At 53.1% G+C, this 12,459-nt stretch overlaps 1 protein-coding gene across 3 annotated transcripts in view; it reads right to left on the bottom strand.

Moving 5' to 3' along the window:
- Positions 1–621: 621 nt before the first annotated feature.
- The window catches only part of CRYL1 (crystallin lambda 1), a 52,891-nt gene continuing 41,053 nt past the window's right edge, over positions 622–12,459 (bottom strand). Inside the window, exons 6-8 of one of the 3 annotated variants that reach the window (XM_055426414.2) lie at positions 5,393–5,498; positions 1,529–1,626; positions 622–1,180 (exon numbers count right to left, since the gene is read on the bottom strand). In XM_055426414.2, coding sequence (XP_055282389.1) covers positions 1,070–1,180; positions 1,529–1,626; positions 5,393–5,498 — 315 coding nt within the window. In that variant the 3' untranslated portion in view covers positions 622–1,069. Of the gene's footprint in view, positions 1,181–1,519; positions 1,627–5,392; positions 5,499–12,459 lie in introns of all 3 variants that reach the window. The other 2 variants (XM_088842682.1, XM_055426413.2) reach the window with 2 other exon arrangements.

Here is a 12,459-nt window from a genome sequence, read left to right on the forward strand (position 1 = left end):
CTGGGAGGGCCCCATGGACCAGTGGGAACCAGGGGAGCGGCCCCAGCTGGGTGGCGCTGGGCCGGCTCAAAGCAGCTGAGGGTCCACAGGAGAGCACGGGACAGCTGTCCTGTTTGCCGTCCTCTCAGGCTAGGAGGCTGGGACAGGTCCAGAGACGAGGACGCGGTGGGGGCAAGAGCGGGGGTGAGGGGGTGGCCCCGGGGGAAGGTTGTGGGCTCCAGGGCCCCTCCCTGCAGGGTGCTGCTCTGCCTCGCACCCCAGTCTCTGGTCCAAGGCCTCTGTCCTGGGTGCGACCTCAGCCCAGGGTCACCCTCAGGACCCCCTTTCTGAACCATCCCCCACGCCAAGCCCTTCTCTAGGCTGAGGCAACACAGGGCCCAGGTAATAGTTATCTTCGTGTGCTCCCTGTGGGGGCATCTGGGGGTTGCCAGCCCCCTCAGAGGGGGCTTCCCCAACACTCCTGACCCTGGGGTCAACAGCACCATGGGAAACACCAGCCCAAAGTGTGGGTTTTCACTGAATGGCAGACAGGGAGCTCCGAACAAAACATCTGCTTTATGATCTGACCATCGTGGTCACTTGATGTCCATCACCAGGACACGTCTTTCCCAGAAAGAGCAGGAGAAAAGATGTTTTTATGCGATCAAACACTTTTATTTGGAATAAGGATCAGAAAAATGAAGAGAACTCCTCAAAGGTGTTGGATCACAGGGTCCTCAGCAAGAGATTAGAAAATAATTACAAAAACATTTTGCAGCAGATTAAAATGACTTGAAACTACAACCACCGATCATGATATGTAAACACGTGGAATCAGCGGTCAAATCTTTGGACGATTTGCTCTCTTGTCTGCTGGGAGTTGGGGGGGATCCATGGCCCACAAATCCCAGCGGCTGTGACCAACTCCTACCTGGGGCACGCTCCCCGCCAGGCACCTGCCAGGGTGAGGACAACAAGCAGGGCTCCCCCCGCCAGGCTCCCACAGCCCCCCTCCCCACCCCGGTGTCTCAAGGCTGAGGGACTGGGGACTGGTGGTCCCCGCTCGGGGGCGGCAGTGGTCACCGCAGCATCACTGGGGCAGCTGGCGCTTCAGCTGGGCGAGTCTCATGAGGCATCCATCCCGCCACACCCTCCTGGCAGCCAAGTGCTCTGCGTCATCCGGAACCTTCACGCACATGGCCTGGGAACAGAAAAAAAAGAGGAGAAAGGGGAAGGAAGTGTGAAGGACAACTAATTAAGCAGAAGGAAAACCACTCCTATTTATGCACACTCTTGAATCTGCTTTCAGAGACAGAAGAAGCCTGGCAAACCCTCAACTGATGTAACTCCCCAAACCCGGGGGAGCTGACGGCTCCTCAGGACACGCTGGTGTGAGCCGCTGGCTCCCTGGTCACACTGCTCACAGGGTCCCCTGTGACCTAGACAGGGCCAGGGACAGTCAGCAACAGGAACCTGGGGGTCAAGGCGAAGAACCCAGCTGCAGGTGACACCTCGTTTCCGCAGGCAGGAGCTCACACACCTGGTGTACCTTCTCAGCTGTGACCCCAGAGAACTCAGGAATGGGTCCAAAAGTCTTCAGGACACGCTTCATGCCTTCGCTGTACCTGTCACAGTAGCTTAACATACCTGGAAGCAGAAGGAAACAAGAACACCCCTGGGTCAGTGAGCTCTGTCTCCACCCAAACCTGGGCCTGTCCGCAGGGTCTGGCCCCCATGGGTGTCGAGGGCCAGCAGGTGGGACACACGCCCTGCTCAGCCACACCGGGGTCAGAACTCAGCCTCTCCCAGCATTAAAGCCCTGAGAAGCAACCTGACCTCCAGGCCCCCTGGTGCCTGGGTTAGCATCTCTCAGGGACTTCGGACGGCCCAGGTCAGCTCTGAGTCCTCAAGTGTCACATGAGTCCTCTTTGCACCACAAACGTCTCCTTCAACAATGGGCCTATGAGGTCACCTGTGTACCTGTGTCCACCACTCAAATGCATTCCCTGAGAATCAAAGATGGCAAGTTCAACTGCATCCATTCCCTACTTGCCTCTTACCCATGGGCTCCAGTTGGCCCTTCACCTCCTGGGCGACAGGTTCTCAACACGGGCTATTTACCCCCGTGGGGCAGACCCAGCTGTGGCCATCAGGTTAGGGCCCCATCAGTCCCGAGGGCTGCAGGTGACCCCCGACCACAAGCCTCCCAACGCGTCCACCGACACCGGGCCTCAGTGGAGGATGGAGTCCTAGGCTTGGTGGAGAAGCACGTGGAGCAGAGGCTGACCCTGAAGGGGCAAAGGGGACGCCGCCCTTAGGGTAGCGTCAGGTGTGTGTGGGGGAGGCTGATTCCAAGAGGAAGCCGTCGGCTGCCCGCACACGGGGTGGCCTGCCTGGACCAGCCGCTCCGCACATACACAGCCCAGCCCGCCCCTGCCCGCCAGGCGGGGAGGCTAGGCCGGTCGGTGCAGGCCTGCGCTCGGGGCAGGTCTCACAGGAGCCCAGCGCAACACCCCCTCCAAACCTGCTGAGCTGCCCTGGCCCTCAGCCAGCCCTTTCAGAACCAGGGAGACTCAGCAGTTGGTCAGGCAGGCTAAAAGGATAACAGGGAACAAACAAACTGCAGGATGTGAAGCATCCCAGAGCAGGGCTCGAATCTGCCCCACGACACTGCATGTATGTGCACGCTAAGTCCTTTCAGTTGTGTCCGATTCTGTGCGACCCCATGGACTGTAGCCCGCCAGGCTCCTCTGTCCACGGGATTCTCCAGGCAAGAATACTGGGGTGGGTTGCCGTGCCCTCCTCCAAGGATCACATACACTGCATGATTCACTTAAAAGTGATCTCCAATGGACACGCCTTAAAAAAAAAAAAGACGCATAACGTCTGTGGGGTTAGTTTTTGTGTATCTACATCTGTGTGAAAGCTTAAATTCACTGATTTCAACTGCATTTGCCTCAAATCATTTCCCTTCTCTCTGAGAAGGATGACACCCACTTTGTCTTAGAAGAGAAAGTGGTCCGGTGGGTGAAAATTCAAACACACTACTTTTCTGACATTAGCACCTGCACTTAAGCTCCGGACACTCCCTTTTAAATTGAAGGGTTTTGCTGCATTTACCAGAAGCATGGGGGACAGTTCAGAGCTTGGGGAGGCCCCCCCGACCTCCGCCTGTACTCCTGGATATGCAGCATCTCTGCAACGTGGAAAATGCCCCAGACACTGACTTACTTTTAGAAATTAAATATTTACACCACTGTGCCTATTTGTAGGTTTACTCAAACTAAAGGTGATACAATCTAGGCACAAACACAGCTTACCCGTTTTGGGGGAGCAGAGACACCCAACAGAAAAAGCTGGAAAGACAGAGGAGAGAGCAGGCAGGTGTGCTGTAGTTGTGAGCTCACCCACTTTCGGGGAAAATGAGCTGCCCTGCCCCTCCTCCCCCACCATGAGCCTCGGGACGCAATTCAGGTGCCCTGTTTCACCTCCGGCTACTTAACGACTTCTCAACAAGCGCTCCTCTCTCGTGGCCCTAGTGAAGTCATCTGAGAATCCCAGGGGCTTTCTCGTACCTTTTTTCCTACTGCCTTTTATAAAACTTGTAGTTTTAAAAGAGCTTTTCATTTCTTCAGAACAGAATAAAATACAGTAAAACTCTTATACAATTCATAATTTTGCCCCAACTTGCTCAAAAGCCAATTAATATTTCAGCCCTACTAACATAAGAACACTTCTGCAGTAGGCCCTCAACTCTCGCATAAACGCCCACTGTCTGCTAGGCTGGTAGCCTGCACTCACTCCAGACACGGGAAGTTTGTGGCGAGTTGGAACCGGTGCTGTGAAGGAAAGTCCAGTGAAGGAAAGTTCTCCCCTCCCATTAGGGTCAAAAAGGAGGGCTTTAATTTATTTCCAACTGTAGTTTTGGCTTCCCTACACCATGAAAGGTGAGTGGTATGGGAATCACTCTGAAATAATGATCTCACTGACAATGGGAAGGAAAAAAGCCACTTCACCTTTTATCCCACTCAGCTGCCCACCCCCACTCCCCCATCTTCTTTACATCAATGCCCTCTGCTTGGTCAACAATATCCACTTCCAAAAACTCATAGAGCTTAGCTTTCTAGAAGACCCTGAGGGACTTTCCTGGCGGTCCAGTGGTTACAAGTCCATGCTTCCACTGCAGGGAACCCAGGTTGGAACCCTGGTTAGGGAACTAAGATCTCTCATGCTGTGTGGCACAGGCCCCCTCCCGCTCCAGAAAGAAGACTTTGAACCTAACTGCTTAAGAGCTGCTTATACAGAATAAGAAAAGATCGGGGGAAAACAGATTCTCATGAGATTAGATTTAGCTCATCTCACCGTTTTTGACTCGAGCCCAGCGTCTCCACCCAGCTTACTCTCACACCACCTCTGTGAGGGTCACGGCTGCTGTACCAGTTTTACAGGTGGGTAAACTGAGGTGCAGTGAACTGACCTGCATGAGGTCATCTAGTTTGCAAGTCTAGCAGGGCCCCGCCGGCCAGACCCACCACTCACAGCTGGCACTTCACGGTGGAGTAAGCGCACTGGCCTCCTCTTTCTCAGGCACTATTTTATTAGATTAAAAACACATCCTAAAATATCTCTACCACTTCCAGATAAACTGTAGCTTTTAAGACTAGTAACCAGAGCCTGGTAGGCTGCAGTCTGTGGGGTCGCTAAGGGTCGGACACGACTGAGCGACTTCACTTTCACTTTTCACTTTCACACATTGGAGAAGGAAATGGCAACCCACTCCAGTGTTCTTGCCTGGAGAATCCCAGGGATGGGGGAGCCTGGTGGGCTTCCGTCTATGGGGTCACACAGAGTCAGACACGACTGAAGTGACTTAGCAGCAGCAGCAGCAGCAACCAGCTTTAACCTGAGATGCTGGCTTTATGAAAACTACACCTAAAAGGAGGTATTCCCAATACGTTCTGGTGGCACGGTGAGGAATCATGCACATGTGCACGGTTCTGAGACAGATCTCAGAACTGACTCCCTCTGCTCCCTGGAATGCTCTGAAGTTGAAAGCTACATCTGTCCGCCACTATCACGGTCAGCCAATTAGGCTTTCTTATCAACTGCTTTGTTTGAAAAATTGTCGCGGGCCTCCTTCCTGTCTGTATGCTGTGTGTTCTCGAGTTTCATCAGCTTCTGTTTCTGTTTGTTTGAGAATTAACTGTTCTCAGTCTCTCCCTATCAATTTCTCGTGATACCTGAATTATTTTTCTCAAGAAAAAAAAAAGGAAGAAAGGAAAAGAAAAACATGACACATACCTCCAGGCAGCGTCTCCTACAGGGTGCTGCTTCTCCTCAGTTGTAAGGAAAGGCAAGCCTGTTTATATACCATGAAAGCAGCAACCGGCACAGACCCCTCAGCAGCCCCTACCTTCTGCGTTGAGATGCATGGTCTCCAGGGGCCCAATGAACGCGTACCGCAGGCCCAGGCCGTCTGACATGACGAGGTCAAGGTCACCCGGAGACACCACACCTTCCTGAGAGGAGAGAATGGGGTCCGGAGGTGAGCTCATAGGGAGGACAATTCGTTACCATTGGTCTCATCCTCACTTCTCTAAACAGGACCCCAAACACCCCAGAAGCCCTAGAACAGGCTTCGTCAGATGTGGCATCACACGGTGATCATACACGAACGAACCCTGAGAAAAGATCAGCTCGTGAAATATTTGGACACCAATTCAGTTCCTGTCCCTACGGTCCCCACCTCCAGTGTCCTGGCTTCTTTAGCTTCTCAGGGAAGGGGAGGAGGGGGCACGGGGGATGGGGCGTCAGAGGAAACAGCCAGAAGTGTCCCCTGACTTCTAAGACCTGAGGCCATCGGAGGGGCAGGAAAGCCATCCTCAGGCTCTGCTGGCCTGCAAGCCCGGCCTTGCCCAGCTTTTAACGAGTTTGTAGAAGAGTGCTTCTCTGATGAAATGCAGCTCAGAGCTGTGTGTTTGCAGAGGTGGGGCTGCCGTTTCCAGGGCCTCCATCGCCCATGCGTTCCGCTGGGAAGGCCCAGGAACACGTGTTGACAACCTGCAAGACCGCCAGCGCCCCCGGGATGTCCTAGCACATCCTCCAAGAGCCAACGCCCCCAGCGGCCTGGGCTCCCTGCCCCTGGTGCCAGCACCAGGGTGTGAAGCACCTCATCAGCAGGAGGAGTCCTCCAATTTCCTATTAGTTCTAAACCATCCTCGGGTTCACGTGACCACTGATGACAGCAGATCCACTCAGGTCACTCAAATGCTCAGTCTACCGGCCTCCACCCCTGGCGGCAGCGCTGGGGGGTTAGGGGGTGTCAGGAGGAAACAGTGCACACGAGGCCTGTGGGGCCACCCAGAACCACCAGAAACGACTGCTGGGTGGCAAGATGCCCCATCTCCCACATCATGTCTCGGCCCGGTCCTCTCCCACGGCCGCCCTGGCCCCTGGGGATGCTGTGAGAGGCAGCTGGGCAGGGATGGCTGATTCCCAACCCCCCAGTCCTGGTCCCTGGGTCAACATTCCAACAGCCTGGGGTTTTCATTCCAGCACCAAACTGTGAGGGATGTGGACCCGGAGGCCAGCCTGACCTGTGATGCTATTTGCCTTGGCTCTCTTCTTCCACAACTACGTTCTGCACTTTCAGAGCTGACTTCCAAAGATTTCAAAACACCCACAAAGTGAGCCACCCCAGAGCAGTTAATTCTTGATTTGTAAGTGTCGTGAGAGGGGACAGTGACCTGACTAGATAAAGGGTCAGAGGGCTTCCCACCACCCAACACTATCAGGTCCAGAGGACCCACACCTCCTCTGGGCTCCAGGTCCTTCCCTCCTGCTTCATCCACGGAGGGCAGTCAGGTTTTTATCTGTTGCTATTCATTAGCTGAACAAGTTAGAAAAGGGAAAAGTCTTCATGTCTTCTCTTCCTAACTGCTTCTTTCTGCTCCATATGGATTTTCTGAGGTAGACTTCTTTGTGTGTTAGTCACTCAGTTGTGTCTGGCTCTCTTTGCAACCCCAATGGACTGCAGCACACCAGGCTTCCCTATCCTTCACCGTCTCCTGAAGCTCGCTGAAACTCATGTCCATTGAATTGGTGATGCCATCAACCATCTCTTCCTCTGTCATCCCCTTCTCCTCCCACCTTCAATCTTTCCCAGTATCAGGGTCTTTTCCCAGTCAGTTCTTTGCATCAGGTGGCCAAAGTACTGGAGCTTCAGCTTCAGTATCAGTCCTTCCAGTGAATATTTAGGGTTGATTTCCTTTAGGATTGACTGGTGGAAACCTCAGCTCTGCCCTGAAGGTCATTCAATTGATTGGATGAAGTCTGCCCAGATTATTGAGAACAATCTCCTTACTTGAGTCAGCTGACTAGATGCTAATCACATGTATCAAACACCGTCAGCACTGTGTGTGACAGAATGACCAGCCCTCTGCTTGGCCGACCCTCACAGGGGACCCTCGGGCATCCTGGGTCTGGCACTCTGTGGGCAGGGAGAGGAGGCGGGAAGACATCTCTAAAATACCCACCGTGGGACTTGGCCTGGACCTGGGGAGACGAGGAGGAAGGGGGAGGTCCTAGGGGTCGTGCACAGTTCAGGGATACAAAATGTGTTGAGTGAGGCAAGCCCGGGGACTATCTCCTCTACTGATCACCAGCTACAGAAACAGTCTTCCCTCTAATCAGCCCATTTTCCTACTAAATTCTCTCATTTAATTCATGTATTTTGGCATGCCCTCATACTCATTTGCTTTTCTCACGTTTCTCCTGTCATCTTTCCTGGTCTCTCTTTTTTAATCCTTTTCTAGAAATTACTAATTCCCAGCTCTTGATCTTCTTCTACTTTGTTTTGCTCTACTTTCCACCACACGTGGTCCTGAATTTTCAAGTTTTTCTTGTGCAAACACTTCTCCACCTCAGCTACCACCACCACCCACCAGGAACAGACTTGCCCCCCAGGAACTGGGACAAAGTTATATACAAGTTTCCCAACCCACAACCAGAGCCGTCCAGGCTTCAATCCAGTGTCTTGACTGAGGCAAAAAAACGTTTTACTCAGTTACGTGTTAGACAATGAAATGCTGTAGCCGAGGGTGAGAATGAGTGAAGCCTGAGATGGTCCAGCATCACCCCCGTCAAAGGCTCAGGACGAGGGGTCTCAGGGAAAGAGGCCCCTTGAGGCTTAATCCAGATCCCCAGAGATGGTCAAGCTCAAACCAGATGGGAATGACCCTAATGCAAGACGGTAAAGCCCAACAGGGGGTGCTGGGCCCACCTTTAGAAAGCCCAACCCCACAGTCCATACAGACCCAGGATTCAGAGTAAGGCAGTTACAGACAGTGGAGTTTAAACTAAGAACTACCACGGGGATGAGGAGGCCAGCTTTTCTCATGAGGAAGCACCTGGAGCCATGAATTCGTTCCCTCCACACACGTAAACTTGTGCGTTTCCTCTCTATACTCGTTGCCAAGCACCACGTGTCCAACGTGCACCACGAAACTGGCTCCAGAGCAAGATCGAAAGAGGCCCCCTCCACCCGTCTCCACCCACAGTTCCTTCCTGGAGGAGGAGGGACAAGGACAGGACAGGACTTCACAGGGAGGACCGCCCAGTGCTGCCAGCCAGCTCTCCTCACCCCGAGGCTGGCGGTCCATGAGCTGTGCGTTTTCTGAGAAGCGGGGCGGGGCCATTCCTTCAGGATGACCAGGCTCCAAGCACCTTGGAGACGAGCTGACTGAACACGCTTAGTTGATGCAACAGGGCACTGGATCACAACCCTCCCGCCTCTGCGTCCAGAGCCTCAGACAGGATCCTGGGTGGGGGGAGGTGATGAGAGATGCGGGGAGGACTACTCCCGCTGGCAGGGCCCCTGGGATGTGCGGCCCCAGGCAGGCCCAACCCCCGGTTAGGTATCCCTTCAGACGGAGCGACCCCGCTGCCCAAGTCGTTCTGGGAGAAGGAGCCAGAGGAGGAGACTGAACGTGCAAAGAGGCACCAGAAGGCAGAACACCTGAAATGACCTTAAAACATCCCACAACAGGGGAAAGGTTAGATTTTTTTCAAAAAGATCAATGAAACAAAATATCACAAAGCCGTTAAAAACGAACAAAAACTTGAGGAAAGTATTCTTAACACAGACAAGACAAGAACGCAGAAAAATAAAAGCAATCTAACTCAGGGTAGGGAACAGAAGTGGTATTTTCCCTGTGAGTATTTTTGAGAATAAAGCCTTCAGTGGAAATAAACCAAAAAATTAAAGGGAAGGAGAGGAAAGACTTGGTGCTCATCCAAGGGACAATCTTAAAGGAAATCAGTCCTGAATATTCATTGTAAGGACTGATGCTAATGCTGAAGTTCCAATACTTTGGCCACCTGATGCAAAGAACTGACTCGTTGGGAAACACTGAACACAAGAGGAAAAGGGGACGACAGAGGAAGAGATGGTTGGATGGCATCACAGACTCAATGGACATGAACTTGAGCTGACTCCAGGAGAAGGTGAACAGGGAAGCCTGGCGAGCTGCAAAGAGTTGCAAAGAGTCAGACACAACTGAGCAGCTGAACAGCAACAAAGGGACAGTCCAGTGCTGTCTGGGCCACAGCGGTGTTACCCACTTCTCCCGTGACAAAGCTCTCAGGAAGAAAAACACCAGCGGCAAAGAGGCCAATAGAAACAAAAAGTCTGAACCTTAAAACCATTCACAGCAAAATCCCTTGTTTGTGCAAATATAAGTGCACCGGGGCTCAGTGAGGCTGGGACTGAGGGTCCTCGGGAACAAAACTCTTTACAGAGAGGTTTGATGGCAACCCACCCCAGTGTTCCTGCCTGGGGAATTCCAAGGTCCATGGGGTTGCAAAGAGTTGGACACGACTGAGGGACTAACACTTTCACTTTGAATCAAGCAGTGAAAGCCCCATCCCCACAGCAGGCACACACAACCGGGTCTCTGCCCCTCTGACCTCCGGGGCCAGCTCCCGCTGGCACTGGGGGCGGGACGAATAGGCTCCTGTCCAGCTGTGACCTGTGGCCCCCTTCTCTGCCTCCTTTCCTGGGGACACATTCCCACCCCACCCCCCACCTCCATCAGGGGCCCCCTGCCTGCCTGTCAGCTCACACTAGAGGAGCTGAAACCTCTCACTGCCCGAGCACCTGTGGGAGAGGACAGGCAGTCAGGTGTTAGAGTAACAGCACCTCACCTTGTTTTCTTTCAGAGCTGTTAGAACACTAGCATAAATGCTTTTGCTTTAAACACTGTTAGAGTAACCCCAGGCATGCCAGACAGGTTTTTTTTTTTTTTGTAATTGAATGTGTGGTTGGTGTTTTCATTATGTTTATCTGTTAATGGGGCTGGAGTTGTCTCTAAAATAATACATCAGCAGCATGTCTCCTTTGAATAGGGCTTTACTGCTCGCCACTGTGGCTACTCAGAAAGTCACCGCCCATAAAACAGTAAACACTGTTATAAAAATGGTCTACTTCTTACAGACCATCGCTGCTGGAAGAGTTCTAATTAACTGACGCGGGATCGAACCCAAGTCTCCTGCAGAGGAGGCAGGTTGTTTACCATCTGAACTACCCAGGAAGCCCAAGTCTGAGCAAAACCACCACTGGCCTTAGAAAAGCTCCTGCAGCCTTCCGGCTCTACAGTTTGTCATGTGTGGAGTAACTCAGGTCAGCTATGAGTGGCCTCTAGTTTCTCTGATTGGCTCCCAGTGCATTAAACCACTTGTTGAGCTGTGGGTGTGCTTCTGATATAGTTCTGCTACTGCTGCTGCTGCTAAGTCGCTCCAGTCGTGTCCGACTCTGTGCGACCCCACAGACGGCAGCCCACCAGGCTCCCCCATTCCTGGGATTCTCCAGGCAAGAACACTGGAGTGCGTTGCCATTTCCTTCTCCAAAGCATGAAAGTGAAAAGTAAAAGTGAAGTCGCTCAGTCGTGTCTGACTCTGTGCGACCCCATGGACTGCAGCCTACCAGGCTCCTCCATCTGTGGGATATGCCAGGCAAGAGTACTGGAGTGGGTTGCCATTGAGTTCTGGGGCTTCTTAAAAATGCTGAGACCATGGGGTCCTTCCAGACCTGTCCTATAACAAAAAACATCTCCCGTTCCATTGACCTCTGAATGAAAGGCCACTGACAGGAGGCTCTTCCAACTAACAGCTGAGAAAGCAGGTGTTGGTTAATCTGGAGGATGGTAGGAGTCCCCTGGTGGTCCAGTGGTTAGGATTCTGAACATTCACTGCTGGGGGTGCAGGTTCAATCCCTGGTTGGGGAACTAAGATCCCACAAGCTGTACGGCATAGCCAAATAAATAGATAATAAATTTATTTTTTTAAACCCTTAAACTTTTTCCTGAGGGGGAGGAGTGGGCATGTGGCTTGTAGGATCTTAGTTCCCAGACCAGGGATGGAACCCAGGCCCTCAGCAGTGGAGCCCTAACCACTGGGAAACCAAGGAATTCCCAACCCCTAAACCTTCAAGTTTAAATTTTAGACAACATAAAATGTAGAGAGTCCTACAGCGGAGGGCGTGGTGGCATGGAGGCAGCAGCCCAGCTCCTTCTTGGATCCTCTGACTTCCCTTCATGTCCTTCTACACAAATATCCCTGCCAAATACACAGACGGGTGTCGCCAAGGTCTGTTCAGCAGCACTTTGCTCCAGCCTCTGCTTTTCCCTCCTGGCCACACGCCAGGGAAGCCAAGCTGAAGCAACCCTGCTATTTCCAGCACCTTCCTCTGAAGAAACCTCCCAACCAGCCCCACACCCACCACCCGGAGCAGGCTTTGAACTTGCTTCCTCTTGTCGGGGCTTCAGCCTCCCTGATCCAGGGCTGGGGAGCATGTGGCTCAGCCTGGGCCTGTGCTTTCCTTCGCCTCCTTGCTGTCCGTTTGTTCCGGTTTCATTCCAGAACAGCTGGGAGGGCCCGCACTTACTGGGCTGCAGGGAACCAACTCAGGATGATATTAGTGGAAAAAACTCCCTCCACCAACCCTGGACTCAGTAAAGGTCCTTCTCAGAGGCTGCGTGTGTGAGTAGTAAACTTCCTGGATGAACTTGGACTTGGGGAACTAGGGGCACGCACGCTGACCCTGGCTCTGAAAGGAGAGAAGAAAGCCAAGGACCTCCTGCCTCCAGGCGATCACAGCCCAAGCGAGAGCAGTGTGAGTACTCCTCAGGCATCCACAGCCTCGGGTCCTCTTGCCCCCAGACTCCCTGGGCCACACCACCTCCCCCAGCTGCCCCCTCTGTCAAGGAGCTGCTGTTCCCCCCAGTCTAAGCATACTCTCAGGACGAGGCCAGGAGCTCACCACCCAGCGGCAGGTCCAGCCCAGGAGCACCAGACTTGCAGTGACCAGAGAAGGGACTTCCTCTCAGGCCTGAGGAGTTGCCCCATCCGGCCGCCACCTTTGGAGGGACCCTCTGTTCACACAATGGAGATGAGGAAAAGCAGGCTGCCATCTGCACCTCCGCT

The sequence above is a fragment of the Moschus berezovskii genome, chromosome 13 (assembly GCF_049115385.1).
Source record: "Moschus berezovskii isolate FMDL1 chromosome 13, NW_MosBer_1.0, whole genome shotgun sequence".
Taxonomy (NCBI): Eukaryota; Metazoa; Chordata; class Mammalia; order Artiodactyla; family Moschidae; genus Moschus; species Moschus berezovskii.